This window comes from Mchenga conophoros, linkage group LG18, assembly GCF_057382185.1.
Source record: "Mchenga conophoros isolate Kocher_MC1m ecotype Shallow Benthic linkage group LG18, M_conophoros_male_GT1.1, whole genome shotgun sequence".
Lineage (NCBI taxonomy): Eukaryota > Metazoa > Chordata > Actinopteri > Cichliformes > Cichlidae > Mchenga > Mchenga conophoros.
The window spans coordinates 658,391-681,653 of NC_140543.1; the positions used below are offsets into that span (position 1 = coordinate 658,391).

General features: G+C 46.9%; 1 protein-coding gene across 5 annotated transcripts; it reads right to left on the reverse strand.

Moving 5' to 3' along the window:
• Positions 1–105: 105 nt before the first annotated feature.
• On the reverse strand, positions 106–23,258 carry klhl18 (kelch-like family member 18). Of its 5 annotated transcripts, XM_085254238.1 has the most exons (12): positions 23,123–23,258; positions 22,782–23,029; positions 21,124–21,307; positions 19,930–20,060; positions 7,001–7,141; positions 6,717–6,915; positions 6,074–6,234; positions 5,851–5,987; positions 5,559–5,781; positions 2,104–2,208; positions 1,642–1,753; positions 106–1,542 (listed from the first exon to the last, which is right to left on the reverse strand). In XM_085254238.1, exons 2-12 carry the CDS (start codon positions 22,898–22,900, stop codon positions 1,156–1,158), a joined length of 1,899 nt encoding a protein of 632 aa, XP_085110364.1. In that variant the 5' UTR covers positions 22,901–23,029; positions 23,123–23,258; the 3' UTR covers positions 106–1,155. The 5 variants fall into 5 exon arrangements, with proteins under 5 accessions (XP_085110364.1, XP_085110361.1, XP_085110360.1 ...); XM_085254235.1 differs by lacking the exon at positions 21,124–21,307; XM_085254234.1 differs by lacking the exons at positions 21,124–21,307; positions 22,782–23,029 and having other exon boundaries at positions 23,123–23,251.
• Between the last annotated feature and the right edge of the window lie 5 nt (positions 23,259–23,263).

Below are 23,263 nucleotides of genomic sequence, written 5' to 3' on the forward strand. Positions count from 1 at the left end.
TGTCCAAAAGCAAACATGCCCAAAAACACAAAGTTGTGCTAATTTTTTGCTTAGATGTCATAATCAATAACGGATTATTGTCAGAAACAAAGAGACAGAAATAAACTTTATTAACCAAACTTCTCTTTATTGATCCACAACAAAACAAATCAATCATAAGTTAATCAATACAAATAAAACCCACTGATGATGAGGCTGAGCGTCCAATCAGAGATCAGCAGGAAGTAAACAGTGACTGACGGATTCTAAGCACGGAGATCAATGACACGATCGACTGGACCGCTCTCTGCAGGCTGCGACCAATCAGAGTGCGATGCCCCCAGAGTGCGCTAAACTCCGCCTCCAGCTGTTCAACATACATCTGTCTACTGAGCGTGCTCCATCGCTTATCCGCTGACGCAAATGCAGATGTCAATAAGTAAGGGGGCGTGTCCACCACGGCTGGCGCAAATGATGCCGCACCCCATCCAGCCAATCGCCCTGGAGGGGCGGCGCAACCACCACACGGACCCTCATTGGTTACTGCAGTATGGGTGACCCTTTGACGAGCGTTTCGGATGCATCAGCCGAGCAGCAGCAGGTATCTGCAGCCCGCCTGTGCATCGCAGCGAAAGCAACGTTAAAGACTGCACGCTACATAACATCACTTCCTGTGGAAAGCTGGAGAACCATGTTTTGTCACGTGAGAATGAGTTTATTAATATCTCTGGGGGCGCAACACGTTCCTCAAACGAGCTTCCTGTGCAGCCTGCAGAGGGCGGGGTTCCTGTGTTGCTGGCGTTTTGTATTGATCGCTCCCATCAATTACAGCTGATCGATGACAGTTCGAGAAACCGTTAAGGAAGGACTTCCTGTCCGAATCAGCAGCTTGGTTTGTTTGGGAGGAAGTCACTTCCAGTTGCTTGTGTCCATCCAGTAAGAAATCAGTAATCAATAATCAGTAATCAATCGTTCCACACACGCTAACAGAATAATGTTAGCAGCTAGCCTCTGCTGCTAGCTCTACAGTTTTTCCCATGATTCCGCAGGTGCGGCGTCATTTTGCAAGCCTGAGCACAGCCATCGTACCGATAAAGCTGCAGGGACGCCGCCGCGGGGTGTGCTCCCGCCTGCCGCCGTCAGTAAATCACGAGTCCTCGGGCTGTGATAGGTGGTTTAGGCGGGCTGCAAGGGGATGCAGCCCACGCCTACACCCCCCTCGTGGCACACCATGGGTGCCATGAAGGACCAGCGGTTCGTGTCGGGGTTGTACATCTCCACGGAGCTGAGATTGGATTGTCCGTCGTACCCGCCTACGGCGTACAGACGCCCCGACGTGGACACCAGGGACACCCTGCTGCGCCGCGTGTTCATGGCCACCAGGAGGCTCCACTGTCCAGATGCTGAGCTGAACACCTCGGCGCCGCTCAGGAAGCCTGAGCCATCATACCCCCCCGCCACGTACATGTGGCTGCCGAGCGCCGCCGCCCCATGACGGCATCGCTTATTCAGCATTGGTGCCGCCGGGTGCCAGCGGTTAGTGTGGTGGTTGTAGTACTCCACCTGCAGGGGCGGAGCAAAAACAGAGATAAACAGATAAATTGTGTAAAACTACGGGTAACGTTTCCACCCCTCAGTTTTAGGCTCCACCCTAAAACTCACTGTGTTGAAGATCTGCAGACCGTCATGGCCGCCCGAGACAACGATCCGGCCATCAAAAACCGTCACGCCCGCGGCGCTGCGGCTCGCACTCATCTCTGTCACCACAGTCCACCTGGAGAGAACGGTAACATAAGCACCGCCATGTTAACGAGGACGCCGACCTGAGCTGAGATCTGAGCATGCTCAAGGTGAGCCAGGACGGCTTTCTTCTTTGAAGCGTACTTTGGATCTTCTTTGGCTGCTGGTTCAGTCAGTTTAGCTCAGCGTGAGGAAACCTGCAGAATCTGTGAACGATCCACGCTCTGTGTTTACGTCTTTGTGTGGAATTACTTTTAAACCCACTCCTACTGAGGAAGCAGCGGGTCACATGACCCACACAGCCCTCGCTGATCACGCGGCGCTGTTAGCCGTAATGCTCGGGTTACACAGAATCGAAGGATTTAAGGTGGAACGACTCCTCACCTGTCTGCTTCCGGGGAGTAGCACTCCACCGAGTTCAGAGACGACTTTCCATCGTAGCCGCCGCACACAAAGATCCGCCCATCAATCACAACCGTTCCCATGGCGCTGAGGATGACAACACAGCTCGTTACATCAGCGGGGTTTATTGATCACAGTGTCTGTTGGAGTCAAACTGCTACATGTTGTCATTGTGTTACTTAAAATCGTAAAGTCTTAGTTCAAGCAGCCGGATCAAAGACACTCCTTTGTCTCTGAGCACGTCTCCAGCCACTCTGTGCTGGGGGGGGTTTGATTAGGCCCACGCCATCGTGTTGTAAGCTTCCTGCTTTTATGATCCTTTTGGCGAGCAGATCACACACACACACCATAGGGGGGTTTACGAGGGGAGGTGCTTGTGTTGTGTAAACTGTAACTGTCATGGGAATAAAAGGCTACGAGGAAGCTGCTCTTTGAAGGAGCTGGTTGGAGGCAGGTGAGGAGCGTTGAGCTCCAACAGCTGCTTCTGACCAAGCTAGCGAGTAAAAGACCGAAGATGTTCTGTCTGGTCTTCGTCCTTCACGAGAATAAGTTTCTAAAATAGCCTTAGTAAGCGCAGACTCAACAGTGTCGATCAGTCTGTCGATCAGCCTGTCGATCAGCGAGTCGATCAGCGCGTCGATCAGTCTGTCGATCAGTCTGTCTATCAGCGTGTCGATCAGCGTGTCGATCAGTCTGTCGATCAGCGCGTCAATCAGCGAGTCGATCAGTCTGTCGATCAGCCTGTCGATCAGTCTGTCGATCAGCGAGTCGATCAGTCTGTCGATCAGCGCGTCGATCAGTCTGTCGAACAGCGAGTCGATCAGCGCATCAATCAGCGAGTCGATCAGCGCGTCGATCAGCGCATCAATCAGCGCGTCGATCAGCGCGTCAATCAGCGCGTCGATCAGCGCATCAATCAGCGCGTCGATCAGCGAGTCGATCAGTCTGTCGATCAGCGAGTCGATCAGCGCATCAATCAGCGCGTCGATCAGCGCGTCAATCAGCGCGTCAATCAGCGCATCAATCAGCGCGTCGATCAGCGAGTCGATCAGTCTGTCGATCAGCGAGTCGATCAGCGAGTCGATCAGTCTGTCGATCAGCGAGTCGATCAGCGAGTCGATCAGTCTGTCTATCAGCGCGTCAATCAGCGCATCAATCAGCGCGTCGATCAGCGCGTCAATCAGCGCGTCAATCAGCGCATCAATCAGCGCGTCGATCAGCGAGTCGATCAGTCTGTCGATCAGCGAGTCGATCAGCGAGTCGATCAGTCTGTCGATCAGTCTGTCGATCAGCGAGTCGATCAGTCTGTCGATCAGCGCGTCGATCAGTCTGTCGAACAGCGAGTCGATCAGCGAGTCGATCAGTCTGTCGATCAGCGCGTCGATCAGTCTGTCGATCAGCGCGTCGATCAGTCTGTCGAACAGCGAGTCGATCAGCGCATCAATCAGCGAGTCGATCAGCGCGTCGATCAGTCTGTCTATCAGCGTGTCAATCAGCGCATCAATCAGCGCGTCGATCAGCGCGTCGATCAGTCTGTCGATCAGTCTGTCGATCAGCGCGTCAATCAGCGCGTCAATCAGCGCGTCAATCAGCGCATCAATCAGCGCGTCGATCAGCGCGTCAATCAGCGCGTCAATCAGCGCATCAATCAGCGCGTCAATCAGCGCGTCAATCAGCGCGTCAATCAGCGCGTCAATCAGCGCGTCAATCAGCGCGTCGATCAGCGAGTCGATCAGTCTGTCGATCAGCGAGTCGATCAGCGAGTCGATCAGCGTGTCGATCAGTCTGTCGATCAGCCTGTCGATCAGTCTGTCGAGCAGCGTATCGATCAGCGTGTCGATCAGCGTGTCGATCAGCGTGTCGATTAGCGAGTCGATCAGCCTGTCGATCAGCGAGTCGATCAGCCTGTCGATCAGCCTGTCGATCAGTCTGTCGAGCAGCGTATCGATCAGCGTGTCGATCAGCCTGTCGATCAGCGAGTCGATCAGCGTGTCGATCAGCCTGTCGATCAGCGAGTCGATCAGCGAGTCGATCAGCCTGTCGATCAGCGAGTCGATCAGCCTGTCGATCAGCCTGTCGATCAGTCTGTCGAGCAGCGTATCGATCAGCGTGTCGATCAGCGTGTCGATCAGCGAGTCGATCAGCGAGTCGATCAGCCTGTCGATCATCCAGTCGATCAGCGAGTCGATCAGCGAGTCGATCAGCGCGTCGATCAGCGAGTCGATCAGCCTGTCGATCAGCGAGTCGATCAGCGAGTCGATCAGTCTGTCGATCAGCGAGTCGATCAGTCTGTCGATCAGCCTGTCGATCAGTCTGTCGATCAGCGTGTCGATCAGCGAGTCGATCAGTCTGTCGATCAGCGAGTCGATCAGCGAGTCGATCAGCGAGTCGATCAGCCTGTCGATCAGCGTGTCGATCAGTGTATCGATCAGCGAGTCGATCAGCGTGTCGATCAGCGTATCGATCAGTCTGTCGATCAGCGTGTCGATCAGCGTGTCGATCAGTCTGTCGATCAGCGTATCGATCAGTCTGTCGATCAGCGAGTCGATCAGCGAGTCGATCAGTCTGTCGATCAGCGAGTCGATCAGTCTGTCGATCAGCCTGTCGATCAGTCTGTCGATCAGCGTGTCGATCAGCGAGTCGATCAGTCTGTCGATCAGCGAGTCGATCAGCGAGTCGATCAGCGAGTCGATCAGCCTGTCGATCAGCGTGTCGATCAGCGTATCGATCAGCGAGTCGATCAGCGTGTCGATCAGCGTGTCGATCAGTCTGTCGATCAGCGTATCGATCAGTCTGTCGATCAGCGTATCGATCAGCCTGTCGATCAGCGTGTCGATCAGTGTATCGATCAGCGAGTCGATCAGCGAGTCGATCAGCGTGTCGATCAGTCTGTCGATCAGCGTATCGATCAGTCTGTCGATCAGCGTATCGATCAGTCTGTCGATCAGCGTGTTGATCAGCGTGTCGATCAGCGTGTCGATCAGCGAGTCGATCAGCGTGTCGATCAGTCTGTTGATCAGCGTATCGATCAGCGTGTCGATCAGCGTATCGATCAGTGTATCGATCAGCCTGTCGATCAGCGAGTCGATCAGTGTATCGATCAGCGAGTCGATCAGCGTGTCGATCAGTGTATCGATCAGCGAGTCGATCAGCGTATTGATCAGCGAGTCGATCAGCGTATCGATCAGTGTATCGATCAGCGAGTCGATCAGCGTATTGATCAGCGAGTCGATCAGCGTGTCGATCAGCGTGTCGATCAGTGTATCGATCAGCGAGTCGATCAGCGTGTCGATCAGCGTGTCGATCAGTGTATCGATCAGCGAGTCGATCAGCGTGTCGATCAGTGTATTGATCAGCGAGTCGATCAGCGTATCGATCAGCGAGTCGATCAGCGTATCGATCAGTGTATTGATCAGCGAGTCGATCAGTGTACTAACCTGCGCTGGCTGTTCATGCTCGACACGCGCGTCCAGTTGTCTGTCTCGGGGTTGTAAACTTCCACCGTGCTGAGCCGCGATTGGCCGTCGTATCCCCCAATGGCATACAGCAGCCCATTAACAACGGCCACACCCACCCTGCTGCGAGCTGTCCTCATTGGCTGGCAGCGCTCCCAGAAGTTTCCAATTGGATCGAACACCTCGACGACATTTAAGGAGTCGCCTGCGGGAGAAGAAGAGTCTGTCAGCTGCACGGAGCATGCAGACACGCTGCCTCAGGTGAGCGGCGTACCTGAGCTGTTGAGGCCTCCCACCGCATAGATGAGCCCTGTGATGGACGTGCAGCACCTCTGCCTGGTTTTAAAGGTGGGCAGGTGAGGGCGGCGCTCCGGCATCAGGTGGAAATCCTTGGCTTCATCCACTAAATCCCTGACAAGAAATACAGCTGGACATTAACCCCGCCCAGAAACGATCACACAGGTAAGATGTGAAGCCGAGGCCTCGCTGCATCTCACCTGCACTTGTGGCAGCAGCGTATGAGCTCATCCTGCTGGACGCGGTCCGACAGGAACTCGGGTCGACACAGAGGAAGTCGCACCTTTGACAGCAGCTCGGGCAGCAGCGTCTCCCTGCGGTCCTGGTCGTGATGGACCCACGCCAGCACCGCCTCAAACACCTGCACAGGTACCACACGAGGAGCACAGTGGGAGCATGAAGACAACGTGTTTAATACAAGAGCTCATTTTTCACGCCGTGACTCAAGAGGTGAGCCTTGGTATGTGGCACACCTGTGACAGGTAAGCCGCTAAAGCTCGCCAACGGCTCGGTCGAGTCCATCACACTCGAGTTGCTGAAACATGGCTGAGGTTTACCTTTACGAAGGACACCTGACAGGTGTGACCCAATCACCTGCTCGCCCCTACAGTTTCACTCTGCGAGGGCGGGGCTTAGCAGCCTGCTTTTATTTTTGGTTTCTGTTCTTTAATTTGGTTTCCTCTCTCCTGACAGCTCTCTTCCTGTCACTTGGGTCAAAGGTCACCGTCTCCCCCGATGTGCTCTACCTGCACAGCTGTGCTGTGACCTTGTGTGAGTGACTATGATGAAGTCACAGCTGTTCTCTGATGCTTCACGCCACCGCCCTCAGGTGAGGCGACTCACCTGCTCTTCGGCCTTCACGTTGAGTTCGTCGCAGCCGACGAGCTCCAGCAACTCCTCCGTCCTGAGGCCCAGGAACTCCTCGGACAGTGACACCTCCACAAAGTGCTGGTGCAGGAAGCTGTTCGCCGAGTCGTACAGCGTCGTGCACATCATTGTCTCGGCGAACTGACGCACGCCGAGGCAGTTCTTCGGGTGTAACCTGCAAGCAAACATGCCATTAGCTCGCCTAAACGTAAGCTCTAGGGAGCGTGCGATCTGAGCGTGTGCAGCAGGGTGGGACTGACCTCTCCTGCAGGAAAGAGCAGCAGGCGTCTTTGACATTCTGAAGCTGCAGGAAGCTCGAGCCAATCAGGAGAGACTGCACGTTCTGCTGGTCGATGGCGACATGCCCGCTGTACGCGAAGTTTATCAGAGCCTCCAGAGCGCTGCAACACACCCACAGTGGTTACTATAGTTACTATGGTCACACAGTTACTGACATTTTGTTAAATCAATTAAAATATTGCAGGAATGCAGCGAACACGACGGACCGCCATCCTGAGACGCTGACAGAACAAACGTACGTTACATCAGCTCAGCGGAAAAAACACGCAGCACAGCGTTGAGCCTGCGTCACACACTGACCTCAGATCAGTGTGTGACGCCTGTGCTTCATGTTCTGTTTTTATTTATGCAGTCGCCTCAAGGCGCTTTATATTGTAAGGTCGACCCTACAATAACACATACAGATAAAAACCCAACAATCACATGACCCCCAGTGAGCAGGCAGGAACCAGGCTCAGGGAGGGGCGGGGCCATCTGCTGTGACAGGTTGGGGTGAGAGAAGGAAGACAGGATAAAGACATGCTGTGGAAGAGAGACAGAGGTTAATAACAGATATGATTCAATGCAGAGAGGTCTGTTAATACATAGTGAGTGAGAAAGGTGACTGGAAAGGAAAAACTCAATGCATCATGGGAATCCCCGGCAGCCTACGTCTATTGCAGCATAACTAAGGGAGGATTCAGGGTCACCTGGTCCAGCCCTAACTATATGCTTTAGCAAAAAGGAAAGTTTGAAGCCTAATCTTGAAAGTAGAGATAGTGTCTGTCTCCTGAATCCAAACTGGAAGCTGGTTCCACAGAAGAGGGGCCTGAAAACTGAAGGCTCTGCCTCCCATTCTACTTTTAAATACTCCAGGAACAACAAGTAGGCCTGCAGAGCGAGAGCGAAGTGCTCTAATAGGGTGATATGGTACTACAAGGTCATTAAGCTAAGATGGGGCCTGATTATTTGAGACCTTGTATGTGAGGAGCAGGATTTTGAATTCTGGATTTAACAGGAAGCCAAAACAGGAGAAATCTGCTCTCTCTTTCTAGTCCCTGTCAGGACTCTTGCTGCAGCATTTTGGATCAGCTGAAGGCTTTTCAGGGAGTTTTTAGGACTTCCTGATAATAATGAATTACAGTCGTCCAGCCTGGAAGTAATAAATGCATGAACTAGTTTTTCAGCGTCACTCTGAGACAGGATATTTCTAACTTTAGAGATGTTGCACAAATGGAAGAACGCAGTCTTACATATTTGTTTAATATGTGCGTTGAAGGACATGTCCTGGTCAAAAATGACTCCAAGGTTCCTCACAGCGTTACTGGAGGCCAAGGTAATGCCATCCAGAGTAAGAATCTGGTTAGATACCATATTTCTAAGACTTTCAGGGCCGAGTACAATAACCTCAGTTTGATCTGAATTAAGAAGCAGAAAGTTAGCGGCCATCCAGGTCTTTATGTCTTTAAGACATTCCTGCAGTTTAACTCATTGGTGTGTGTTATCTGGCTTCATGGACAGATAGAGCTGGGTGTCATCTGCATAGCAGTGTAAATGTATGCTCTGTCAGGGCTCCAGAGTGCAACTTAATTTCTCAATGGTGCGACTAAAAAAATGCCGTTCAGTACAAAAAAGTCTCTGCAACTCTAAAAGTCACCGTGTGGTCAACAACAGACACACATTACGGGGCGGGACCTCTTTGATTGACTGTGGTCCAGACCTGTAGTCCTTCGTGTGTATGTTTGAAAGTGCAGGCGGATTGAAAGAGGTGAGTAGCTTGAATGAAGCGATATCGATTCATTAAATCCTGAATCGAATTTCGTATTTAAACACCAGAATCTGAAGTCAGAGCTCACAAAACTATTTCAAGCAAACAGCTTGTAAATGAGAGCTGGCGTTGTGCCAAAAACCGATTTCCAGTGTTTCCGTGTGTTTTTTATGTGTAACATCTCCATGTATGTTGCTAAATAGACTTCGGTGAGCAGGTATCACACAGGGGTTATATATAAAATTTTAAAATTACCTGCTTCTCAAGTATCTTTATAACGGTGTTCTTGTAATTACATTATAGTCAACTGGGTCCCTTTTGTCCACTTGAAAGATTTTTACAGAACTATTGTTGCATTTGTTGCAGTTTCTGTCGTCCTCTTGACCAGATCACTCTTAAAAAAGACGTTTTTAAAGTCAACCGTTTTTTTAAACTGCATAAATAAACTGTTTGTTTTTTAATTTAACTGCGTTCCAACAAGAAAGTCTCGTTTCTGCTGTTTAATAACGAAGAAATGTAACATTTTTAAATCCCAAATTACAATCTCTGAGCTGTGTCTGTGATCAAACCTCTGTAACTTTGCTTCCCTTCAGCAGCACCAGTTCATGTTCACATGGTGATTCATGGTTTTCTTCAGTTTTTGTTCTGCTGCAGAAGATTTTAAGGTCATCTGCTATAAAAAGCCAGGCCAGGAACATCTGCTTCATGTTTTATCCTCAGTTACTCTGACACAAAGCTGTGATGCTCACACCTCTGATGAAGTCTCACAGCTTTGTTTGTATACATGGATATAACTGATAAATGATCAGAATGATAATATTTGTCTGAGGCTAAATTGAATCAAATCGAATGGATTATAGGAATCAGTGATGATGCCCAGGGCAGCCTAGGCCCGACAGAAGTGGATGTAGCTGTGAGTAATGAGAAAAGATGAAAAGAACAACTGGTAACTTTTTCATGAAAGCCTGATCCGTCTGAAATTCATAGCCAGCTCTGACACGGAGCCATCAATCTCTGAATGCTGAAAAAGCAGCAGTGTGTCCAGAAAACAAGTGTCCTCTCTGCCCACGGCCCAGCAAACAGGTCGTCAGAGGAGCCGAGGTGATGATTACGTTTAACATTGTCTACAATATTATCAAGGAGTGCCAACGCACTTTAAGCATAAGCACAAGATTGTTAGTTAATCATTTACAAATCAATATTGTCTGTATGGACAGCAATTTTTTTTTAAAAGTGCAAAACTGCGGTGTTCATCGATTTGGGTGAAAAATTTGGGTGCACCAGTGCAACCCTGACAAAAAGTTAGTCTAGAGCCCTGGATGTCTTCTAATGATGCTGCCTAAGGGAAGCATGTATAATGTAAACAGAATTGGTCCTAGCACTGAACCCTGTGGAACTCCATAATTAACCTCAGTGTGTGAAGAGGACTCTCCATTTACATGCACAAACTGGAGTCTATTAGATAGATATGATACAAACCACTGCAGTGCAGTACCTGTAATACCTACTGGTGGTGGTCAGAGGGCCCGGTGGCGCCAGTGTCCGGCAGCCTCGCCTCTGTCAGTGCGCCCCAGGGTGGCTGTGGCTGCAATGTAGCTGCCATCACCAGTGTGTGAATGTGTGTGTGAATGGGTGGATGACTGGATATGTAAAGCGCTTTGGGGTCCTTAGGGACTAGTAAAGCGCTATATAAATACAGGCCATTTACCATTTACCATTTACAGCATGTTCTAATCGCTCTAACAGGATATTATGGTCGACAGTATCGAACGCTGCACTGAGGTCTAGCAGGACAAGCACAGAGATGAGTCCACTGTCAGAGGCCATAAGAAGATCATTTGTAACCTTCACTAAAGCTGTTTCTGTGCTGTGATGAGCTCTGAAACCTGAATGAAACTCTTCAAATAAACCTCTGCAGATGATCTGTTAGCTGTTTGACAACTACTCTTTCAAGGATGTTTGATATGAAAGGAAGGTTGGAGATTGGCCTATAATTAGCTAAGACTGCTGGGTCTAGAGATGCTTTTTGAGTAAAGGTTTAACTACAGCCAGCTTGAAGGCCTGTGGTACATAGCCGATCATTAGAGATAGGTTGATCATATTTAAGATTGAAGCATTAATTAATGGCAGGACTTCTTTGAGCAGTTTTGTAGGAATGGGGTCTAAAAGACACGTTGATGGCTTGGAGGAAGTAATTATTGAAGTTAACTCAGAAAGATCAATTAGAGAAAAAGAGTCTAACTTAACATCAATGGTACTAAGAGTAGCTGTAGATAATATTACATCTGTGGGATGATTACTGGTAATTTTTTCTCTAATGATAAAAATGTTATTTGTGAAGAATAGGGATGGGTATCGAAAACCGGTTCTTGTTGAGAACCGGTTCCCACTGTTTCAATTCCTTGGAATCGTTTGCCACTTTTAAAAACGATTCCCTTATCGATTCCAGTCGCCCCGAATGACGTCATCACGTTGAGTAGCGTCTTTTACCCAGTAGGAAACACGGCGCCTGAGCGGCACAAACGCTCAAAAGTTTGGTTACACTTTATGAGAAAGGATGACAACAGGGCAACGTGCAATACTTGCAAAGTAGAGATTTCATCAAAGGGAGGAAACACTACGAATATGCAAAAGCATTTGCTCAAAAAACACGCGATTGCTTTCAACGAATGTCGTGTTTTTGATCCGCTCCGGACTAGCGAAGCTCAACCCAGCAGCAGCGGTAGCGTTTCCACGTCCTCTCCCGTTAATACTGCAGGTAACTAATCAATTAGCATTGCATATTATGTTAGCGCGATTTACCTTATTACAAAACCTGCCATTACTGTGCATTTAGTGACCATGATGAGAGAGACAGAGTCTGGCTCAGATGCTGGCAGTTCTCGCTGCAGTCTGCCGGTAGCGTCTCCTTTCAGGCAGGATAGACGAACGTCACCGAGCAGTGACTCAGTTTGTGGTCAAAGGCTTGCACCCGTTTGCCACAGCAGATGCCCCCGATTTCACTTTGGTAAGTGAATGTGTTTAATTGTAGGCAGGGACATTACTGGATATTCTTGTGTAATTGCTACAGAATAATTTATGTTATACTTTGTTATTGCTACAGAAGAATATTTATTTTATTATTTTACATTTACAATGTTTTTCCTGGGGACCCTGTGACACCCCATTGAAGAGCCGTAGGCTGTGGATCTCTTAAGATCTCACTGCTGGGTTTGTAAGGCCATGTTACTCCTACATTTCTATCTTGTTCAAAGAGAAGATATAAAACAAAGTTCTAAGCTAATCGGCTTTAGTGTTCTCCTTTTTAAAAAAAAAAAAGAATCGATAAGAGAATCGATAAGGAATCGAATCGTTAAAATCTTATCAATACCCATCCCTAGTGAAGAAGTTCATGAAGTCATTACTAGTTAACGTTAAAGGGATGGTTGGCTCAACAGAGCTCTGACTGTTTGTCAGCCTGGCTACAGAGCTGAAGAGAAACCTGGGGTTGTTCTTATTTTCTTCAATCAGTGATGAATAGTAAGATGTTCTGGCTTTGTGGAGGGCTTTCTTATAAAGCAGCAAACTATTTCTCCAGGCTAAATGATGATCCTCTAAATTTGTGACACGCCATTTCCTCTCCAGCTTACGAGTCATCTGCTTTAGGGTACGTGTTTGAGAATTATACCACAGAGTCAGGTACTTCTGACTAGAGACCTTAGTTTTCACAGGAGCTACAGTATCCAGAGTCGTACGTAGTGAGGAGGTGAAATTATTACCAAGATGATCGACCTCTGTTAGAGTAGTGTTCAGATAGCTGCTCTGCTCTGTGTTGGTACAGGGCATTGGAGATGATAACAGTGGGTGGATTATATTCTTAAACTTAGTTACAGCGCTTTCAGAAAGACATCTACTGTGATAAAGTCTACTCTCCACCGCTGTGTAATCAATTATTGTAAATGTAAATGTTATCAGGAAATGATCAGACAGGAGAGGGTTTTCAAGAAACACTGTTAAATGTTCAGTTTCTATGCCATATGTTAAAACAAGATCTAGAGTGTGATTAAAGTGGTGGGTGGGTTCTTTTACATTTTGAGAGAAGCCAATTGAGTCTAATAACAGATTAAATGCCATGTTGAGGCTGTCATTTTTAGCATCTACATGGATGTTAAAATCACCCACAATAATTATTTTATCTGAGCTCAGAACTAAATTAGATATAAAGTCTGAGAAATCAGACAGAAACTCTGTGTAAGGCCCAGGTGGACGATAGATGATAACAAGTAAGACTGGTTTCTGAGTTTCACAGCTGGGGTGGACGAGGCTAAGCATCAGGCTTTCAAATGAATTAAAAGTCTGTCTTGGTCTTTCATTAATTAATAGGCTGGTGTGAAAAATTTCTGCCACACCTCCCCCTCGGCCTGTGCTTCGAGGTTTCTGGTAGTTAGAATGACTCGGGGGTGTTGATTCATTTAAACTAACATAATCATCCTGCTGCAACCAGGTTTCTGTAAGGCAGAGTAAATCAATTTGTTGATCAATTATTCAGTCATGTACTAACAGAGACTTGGAGGAGAGAAACCTAATATTTGAAGGCGCCTGTAAACAAGTATTCGCAGACACACCTGCATCCATACACACACACACACACTCATATCTGCAAACAGGGGGAAGGAGGACAGCACTACCAAAAATACATATAATAAAAGATAAGTCCATCGCTGCTCAGGGAGCCTGGGTCACTCCTCTCGCTACCTAGCCTGACCTGTCAGCTAAATCCACATCATCCTCTTCATGCATGTTGTCTTACTCCAAGCTGTATAGGCTCGAAAGCCTACTACCAATTAAGCATATTAGGTGATGTGCATCTCTGTAATGAGAAGGGGTGTGGTCTAATGACATCAACACCCTATATCAGGTGTGCATAATTATTAGGCAACGTCCTTTCCTTTGGCAAAATGGGTCAAAAGAAGGACTTGACAGGCTCAGAAAAGTCAAAAATAGTGAGATATCTTGCAGAGGGATGCAGCAGTCTCAAAATTGCAAAGCTTCTGAAGCGTGATCATCGACCAATCAAGCGTTTCATTCAAAATAGTCAACAGGGTCGCAAGAAGTGTGTGGAAAAACCAAGGCGCAAAATAACTGCCCATGACCTGAGAAAAGTCAAGCGTGCAGCTGCCAAGATGCCACTTGCCACCAGTTTGGCCATATTTCAGAGCTGCAACATCACTGGAGTGCCCAAAAGCACAAGGTGTGCAATACTCAGAGACATGGCCAAGGTAAGAAAGGCTGAAAGACGACCACCACTGAACAAGACACACAAGCTGAAACGTCAAGACTGGGCCAAGAAATATCTCAAGACTGGTTTTTCTAAGGTTTTATGGACTGATGAAATGAGAGTGAGTCTTGATGGGCCAGATGGATGGGCCCGTGGCTGGATTGGTAAAGGGCAGAGAGCTCCAGTCCCACTCAGACGCCAGCAAGGTGGAGGTGGAGTACTGGTTTGGGCTGGTATCATCAAAGATGAGCTTGTGGGGCCTTTTCGGGTTGAGGATGGAGTCAAGCTCAACTCCCAGTCCTACTGCCAGTTTCTGGAAGACACCTTCTTCAAGCAGTGGTACAGGAAGAAGTCTGCATCCTTCAAGAAAAACATGATTTTCATGCAGGACAATGCTCCATCACACGCGTCCAAGTACTCCACAGCGTGGCTGCAAGAAAGGGTATAAAAGAAGAAAAACTAATGACATGGCCTCCTTGTTCACCTGATCTGAACCCCATTGAGAACCTGTGGTCCATCATCAAATGTGAGATTTACAAGGAGGGAAAACAGTACACCTCTCTGAACAGTGTCTGGGAGGCTGTGGTTGCTGCTGCACGCAATGTTGATGGTGAACAGATCAAAACTCTGACAGAATCCATGGATGGCAGGCTTTTGAGTGTCCTTGCAAAGAAAGGTGGCTATATTGGTCGCTGATTTGTTTTTGTTTTGTTTTTGAATGTCAGAAATGTATATTTGTGAATGTGGAGATGTTATATTGGTGTCACTGGTAAAAATAAATAATTGAAATGGGTATATATTTGTTTTTTGTTAAGTTGCCTAATAATTATGCACAGTAATAGTCACCTGCGCACACAGATATCCCCCTAAAATAGCTAAAACTAAAAACAAACTAAGAACTACTTCCAAAAACATTCAGCTTTGATATTAATGAGTTTTTTGGGTTCATTGAGAACATGGTTGTTGTTCAATAATAAAATTATTCCTCAGAAATACAACTTGCCTAATAATTCTGCACTCCCTGTATACTGTGTTCCCAGATGAATCTTGAACAGCACATATAGTTGTTTTTTTCTTTATTTATTTTTAGCTGGTTTGCTAGAAATTGACTGGATTTATTACCATGTTCATTATTTTGTAAGTGTAGTCTTTGTACAAAGAATTTTTATTTTTTATTTTTTTATCAATTATCTCATTTAAATCTAGTTTTGTTTTGCGTATTTTGTTCAATGTTTCCTGATCTTGGTGGGACGCGTAGGCTTCTTCTAGTGATTTGATGTTTTTTTCTAATTCCTGAATATTTTTGTTTTCTTCTTTCTTTTTGTGTGATGAGAAAGAAATTATTTTACCTCTCATCACAGCTTTCCCTGCTTCCCATAGAACAGAAGCTGATGTTTCGGGAGTGTCATTATAGTCCAAATATGAAGTCCACTCTTTTTTAAAATATTTAATAAAGTCTTCATCTTTAAGTAGTGATATATTAAATCTCCAGTTTTTTCTTGGTGTAGTATTATTCTTGTGCATTAGTGTTAAAGATACAGGACCATGATCGCTGACAGCTATAGGGTGAATCTCAGTGTCTGAAATGTCGTTCAGCAGTGAGCTGCTGACCAAAAAATAATCCAGACGAGAGTAGGAGTGATGGACATGTGAGAAAAAAGTATATTCCTTACTGGTGGGGTGAAGGGAGCGCCATGCATCGCAAAGACCAAAGTCGCTCATATACTGTTTGATTATATTTGTGGACTGCCAATTACGCTGAGTTCCCGCTGTATTGAGCCTATCCATGTCTTCATTTAGTCCAAGGTTGAGGTCGCCTCCAAGAACAAGTGTGCCATCTAAGTGTTCAGAGAGTGCACTGAAAAAACCGTGAAAGAATGAGGGATCATCAACATTTGGACCATATACACTTGCAATACATAGCTTTTTATCACGTATAGATAGTTTAATGATTAAGAATCTGCCCTCTGGATCTATAACTGTATCGAGTACTGTGAAATTAATATTTTTATGTATTAAAATTGCTACTCCCCTTTGTCTAGAATTATAACAAGCTGAGAACACATTAGGAAACTGAGGTGTTTTAAGTTCATTCGAACCTCTAAGAGGTCTGTGGGTCTCTTGTAAAAGGACAACATCTGCCTGTAGTTTTTTGAGTTGGTTAAATATTTTTAACCTCTTTTCTCTGGAGCCAGCTCCGTTTATATTCCATGTAACAAACCTCAGTGCCCCCATAGATGACTGTGTATAACTAGGGATGTATGCTGTGTGCGTTGCTTAGACAGGTGGAGAGAATACGTCACTTATTCGTAAATAAAGAGAAGGAGAGAGAGAAAAAATGTGTGGCGAGATGCTCCCTGAGTTTGACTATGTGTATGCATATTTACTAATATGAGTACGCTTGGCTTAAGTGTGTGTATCCTAAACGACTGTGTGCGCTGTCTGACTGATGCAAATGTGCTGCTGTTGAGCGCATGACTATGCATGATCGTGCTGTGCGTATGTGTCGAAATAAAGGATGTTGTTTGTGGATGAGTCTGGAAGCAGGTGATCGAAGTAGTGAAAGAAAATAAAAAGAAAGAAACCAAGGACAATGGTGAGCAGCATAAAAAAGAGGGGGGGCGGGGGAGAAGAAAACCCCCCGGAAACATTCCAATTAAACCATTGACGGAGAGTGACGGTGTTCATTCTGCTATGAAATCACACTTAAGATGTGATTGATGTGAAGGATGATCAATGTTCAGCTCGAGCCGTCCCTCAGCGGGTAGATCGATGATGTGACCAGCGTGAATGTTAGGATGAACCTTTACTTTGAAGCAGATGACTTCCTGTTTGGCTTGGTGTTCGGCACACTGAATCAGCTCATTTAAAATGCTGATGGGCACTGGTTACGTGGCTGCTAGGGACATTGATGAGTATACAGACTCAGTCTGCGGATTTATCAGGAAATGCGTGGAAGATGTCGTCCCATCCAGAACAGTTAAATCCTTCCCAAATCAAAAACCCTGGATTAACGGAGATGTTCGCGTGGCACGGAGCACCGCCTTTGCCTCCGCGAACACATCGGACTACAAACACGCACATTACCAACTCCGGAAGACGATCAAAGCAGCCAAACGTGAGTACAGGGACAGGGTGGAGCAACAGTTTGACAACCCTCGGAGTATGTGGCAGGGACTAAACACGATCACAGACTTTAGAGGGAAAACCAGCACACCGCAGACCACAAACAAACAAAACAGTGAAGAAGGCGCAGCAGCGCCTCTTCTTTCTCAGGAGACTGAAAAGATTCGGCATGAGCCCCCGCATCCTCAGGACCTTCTATCACTGTGCCATTGAGAGCATCCTCACTGGATGCATCACCACCTGGTATGGCAACAGCACCGCCTACAACTGCAAAGCTCTCCAGCGAGTAGTGCGGTGCTCTGAACGGATAATTGGAGGTGAGCTTCCCTCCCTCCAAGACATCTACAGGAAGCGCTGCCTGAGGAAAGCGGGGAGGATCATCAAGGACTCCAGTCACCCCAGCCATAAACTGTTCAGACTGCTTCCATCAGGAAGGAGGTTCTGCAGCATCCGGTCCCGTACCAGCAGACTGAGAGACAGCTTCTTCCATCAGGCCATCAGACTGCTGAACACGTCATAGACACCTCAGCTTCACTACTGGAACTTCAACATTATGCACTCCATACTGTACAGTAACGCCACTGTTTTGCACATGTCTCAACTCTGTATATTTTATTTTATATATTCTATTCATTGTTTACTCTATTTAATTTGTAAAATATGTGTACACACACACACACACACACACATGTAGAAAAATATTTAGTATACACATCCAGAAATGCATACACTATTATATATTGTACATATATTTATTAGTTTCAGATGTAGCCATTCTTGTATTTTGCTTGTTTACGTTATTATTTTGCACAACTCTGCTGCTTGTGAAGCACACAAGAATTTCACTCACATGTGCTGTACCAATGTACCTGCACATGTGATGTGACAATAAAAGTGATTTGATTTAATATAGCATGTTCTGACTGAGAGATTTCTGAAGTATTCAAACGTACAGCTCTGCTATCACTTCCAACATAAATGAAGACAGAAAGCTAAACAGCAGTGACGTTTGTAGGGTTACTGAAGTTGGACTAGCTGGTATATAATGATGTGCTACGTGATCGCTAGCGACACAGCTATGTTAGCATAATATAAACAGTGAAGCTGGAGGATGAACGCTAACTTTTTTCTACTCGATAAAAGTTAACGTGAGGGTTCCCGATGGTTAGAGACAAATGCAGTCGCATAGCAGGATGCTGTAAACGGACCAAACTTCAGCCAGGAGAACAACTGAGATAATCCATCCACAATACGAGGTTAGTCATTCATATACTGCTGCATGGGAATAAAGCAGTTGTTAGGGAATTCAGCATTAATGAATCAATGGTAGGGAAGTGGAGGAAGCGCAGTTTTTGGCTTTCCCCATATTCCAAAAGTGCTTCGTCTCTTTGCCATTACTGTTGCCAGGCATAATTTACAGATGATGTTGTTTGCAGTCGCTGCAATGCTTTCGACCAAAACAGGCGCAGCTCGATGACACCATCAGCATGCGCTATCATGGTAGTGCGGTATAGTAAAAATCTCTACCATTGGCCAAATTTATATCGTTTCCACCGTATACCATTTATACCGCCCACCCCTCTACGTGTTTGAGAATTATACCACGGAGTAGAGCAGGGCGACATGACCAAAAATATTTATCACGATATACATTTGAAAATTTGTGATAACGATATAATTGACACGAGACAAAATGCTTTACAACTCCACAACTTTATTAGTGCAAAAACCCATCAATGTATTTTCACTTCAACAAGCAGCTGTTTTATCTGCATTAAAGTTATATAAAATGTAACAGTGCAAACTCCTCGCTGACAGTTTAACCAAAAGGCATTTCCAGTGGAAACTGGCCGACACATCCTCAGCATAACCATGTATAATATCCACAAAACTTAAAAAGAGGTTAAACACACACAGCACGGTAACATTATGTTGAAGCACAGTACGTATCACTCCGCGAGGCTCCGCCTACGATAGCCGTAATGCTCCAACAATCCATCAAGCGGTGCGGCTTCGTAGCTTAGCAAAGTCGTACTGAAAAATCTGCCGGTTTTTTTAGCGCCATGCACATAAAATCGTTTCGAGGTCAGTAAACACAACCAGAGTTCATACATAAGGCACACGGGATTATAAGGGGCTCTGTCGACTTTCAGAAAAATCAAAGGATTGATTTTAAGTGCCCCGTATTTTCCAAACAACACGGTAATAACGGCGGCCCGCTAGCATGCGCTACCAAAAATAGTGCTTTGTTGTGTATCTGACGGACGAAAGCCAAACCAGTTCCACACCAGTGAAGCTGCAGCATCCTTACAAACCAGTTCTGGTTCATCGTTTCATTCAACGATCGGCTTTCGCTCTTCTCGTTCTGCGTCACCTCCATGTGCGTATGAAAACAAAGGCACTGCGCATGCGCGTTTTACCCATATTCTATCGCCATGTTTCATTTTCCTATCGTTGCCCAACATTACACCGGTGTTACTGTGAACGGTATGATATGGCCCAGCCCTACCACGGAGTCAGGTACTTCTGATTAGAGGCCTTAGTTTTCACAGGAGCTACAGTATCCAGAGTTGTACGTAGTGAGGAGGTGAAATTATTAACAAGATGATCGACCTCTGTTGGAGCAGCGTTCAGGTAGCTGCTCTGTGTTGGTACAGGGCACTGAAGATGATAACAGTGGGTGGATTATATTCTTAAACTGAGTTACAGTCTGACAGTTATAATTCTGCTCTCAGACATCTGTACAGGTGTGAGCGTACCTGGGGTCCATGCCCTGCATCAGGATCTCATCCTGTTTACACTCCACCATGTCGTTGGTGAACATGGCGTGGAAGTACGGGATGGAGGCCGCCAACACGATCCGGTGAGCGCTGAACTTGTGATCCCCGACCTGAGGACAGACACACTGATTAACACACTCACCTGTTACTCACCTGTCGCTATGACGATAATAGAAAACTGAAAACAGCTACATCTGAGGGATGTGCCCTTAAACACTCACAGAACCACTCCTCGCTAGTCAGCCAATAAGACTTTGGCTTCACAGCAAGCCCCACCCCCCACTTATCAGGTAAAACAACAAGGTGATTGCGTTCCTTCACCCTCTGAAACACACGCGTTTCAACAGGAAGTAGATTTCAGGGTTCAGCATAACTCTGTCAGCTGACGCCATCGATGATGTTTCCACTAGCTTCAGCGTAACGCGCAGCCAATCAGATTCCTTCATCCAACCAGCCAAGTCTGCCTGCATCATTGAATCAGTCTGACTTCCTTTTAAACTTCTGCAGGTCACCTGAGAGTGGACAGGTGAGAACGTGCTGCTTTACTTGCAGGACACCATTTGTCCTGGGAGACTCAGCACCTTGCCTACTGAGCCGTTAAGAGGATCAATGCTGAGCTGCAGGCACAGGACGCAGCGCAGGTGAAAACGTTTCTCGGTTGCACCTGAACACCTCAGAAGCACACCTGGATCATGTGATGCTGACAATGAGCACCCCGCTCCATTACCTGCTACCATAGAACCAGGCCCTGATGGGGAGGGGTGGAGCCACTGAGAGCTTCTTCCTGCTGTAGGGGTTAGGGTTAAGGTCCCGCCCCTCCCTCACCTGGCGGACATGTTTGGAACAAAGAGAAATCACGTATCTGCTCACCTGCTTACGCCACAACGCTGCTAAAAGGCTCCGCCCCTTCTGTGCTGCCTGAGCTCAACTGCGTACGTCACACAACTTCTACCTTCCTCCAGGTGGATTACACACCTGACCTCCAGCCCTGGTGTTAAGAACTGACCGCTCTGACCGGAAGCCGCTTCGCCGCCTTGCCCCTGGGGCTCCCAGGCAGTTCATAGCTCAGCCCATGACGTCACTATCTGATAATCCGCGTTAGCTTGTTAGCATGCCTTAGCTCACTCTGTTAGCTTGGAGGCTAATGTCAGCCTCGCACGCCGCCTCGCTCACCTTGAGCGTGACGTCACAGAGTTTCCCCTGACGTCGGATCTCCTCCATGACGACATAACCTCGTGCCGGCAGGTCGTGCACTGAGAAGTGGACCAAATCCTCGAGCTCTTCGCACAGGACGTCGCCCATCGTCAGCGGGAGCGCGCGGACTGGACCCTGCGAGCCGCCGTACCCAGCGTCAAAGCTGCTTTCACAATAAGAGGGATCACTTCCGCTGAGATGAGACTTCAAAATAAAAGCTTCTAAAGCCTTTCATTTGTGGTTATTGATGAGTGATTACTCATTTATTTGGCCTTAATGTTTGTTTTTGTCAGGATTTAATGAATGTATCAGGTGTTGGCCCTGAGGAGCATCAGCTCAGCTCACGTGACTACAGTGACATCAGAGATGATGTCATGAATGACTTTATGATTGGTGACATGCAGCTGTGAATGGGAGCACAACATCGTAATTATTTAGTGAAAGCTGATTGGCTGAGAGATAAACAGCCTGAACACATCAGAGAGTAAACTAACAAACCGATCTTGAGCCTGCAGTTCCTCCAGCATTCAGCAGAGGGAGCACTGAGTCAGTCCTCATAGACTCCTGTGTTAAAATTCAAATGTTTTGGCCTTTGTAGATAATTTCCCCTTCATAACAACTGCACAATGACTGGATTCAGCAGAAGGGAGGACACATTTTTAACTCACCTCTTTGCATTGATAGGTGCATGGCCTGACAGGTGGATGGTGACAAAACTCACTATAGCTGCTACGTGTCTGCTAGACTTCACCTCAGCTAACTGGAAACTCTGAGCTAGACCTCTGAACTGTGTTTAATGAGATTATCTGACCAATAAGATTGCTGCTGTGACCATCTAAGGATTCTGATTGGATGTTACTGATAAGGTGTATGTGTATGCTAAGCTAGCTAGCAGACAACTGGCTGACAACTCCACCCAGTCCTCCAAATATGGTCACCACAGGAAACAAACATGGCAGCAGGTAATGTTACAGTCTTTTATACAGTCTGGCCTCAGTGATGTCACCCGATTATGGGTGCTTCCAAGGTCGCCAATTTGGCTGAAAAAACTTGAAGGTGGCGAGGAGGGGCGGGCCTGATTGTGAACCCACATGCTCACTGGCTAACGCCCTGTGACTGCCACCTGTCGAGGGTTTGGAGTGAGTGGGTTCCTGGCCATTACCCAATGAGTATGCAGCTTCACCACTTTGAAATACAGGCTGTGTCCCAATTCAGGGTCTGCAGCCTTAAAGTACGCAGCCTCAACGATCCTCAAGGGCCGCGTACTTAAAGACCGCCAAGGCCGGAACTGCAAGGCTTGTGAGATGGGACGGTCTAGCCTCCGTTGCGCTGCCCAGGTTGCCTAGCAACCATGATACTAACAGCTGGAAACGTGTCATACAGCTGTGTTTGACAGAAATGAAGGAGAAAATCTTTTGTTCATTTGTTTGTTTCTACATAAGCTTTGATCATTCTCTGTAAGATTAAGCTCAGCTATTGAACGGCGTATATTTTAAAGTAAAGGCTTTAAAACCAAGTTAGTACAAACGTCACTAATGTCACATAACTTTGTCGACATGTGGCCAACAGTAATGTTTTAATGTTCTTCGTTATTAAACATTTGCACATAAATAAGTGACATAATATTCAGTACTTACTTAAAGTTTACTTTTCGGCCGCCCCTCATCCGCCGTTTTTTTTCGGCAAAATTATCCACACCCACCGCCGCGCTATGCATTCTGGGATATGTTGGGCCACGAAGTCTACACCGCCACATCCTTAAAATTCAGGGAAATGAAGGACGCACTTCAGGGCTGCATTTCGAGCAGCCTTTGAATTGGGACAGCCTTCGTCGCGTCGCTGTGACGTAATCGGCCTTAAAATGCGGCCTTTAAGGCTGCAGACCCTGAATTGGGATACAGCCAGTGTTACGTAAAACTGAGCCCACAACCTCAGCAGGATGTTTTTACACAGGTCAAAGGTCAGAAAGCTGCCTTACCAAAGCTACTGCCCCCTGGTGGCCTTCAGACAGAATGCAGGCTTTGTCCGTGCCCATGCTTCTTCCTCCAGAGTGATGAAGGTGAGCTCAGGTCTTTCCTGAATGTTCAGCAGACAGCTGATTACTTCCTGTACTCAAACA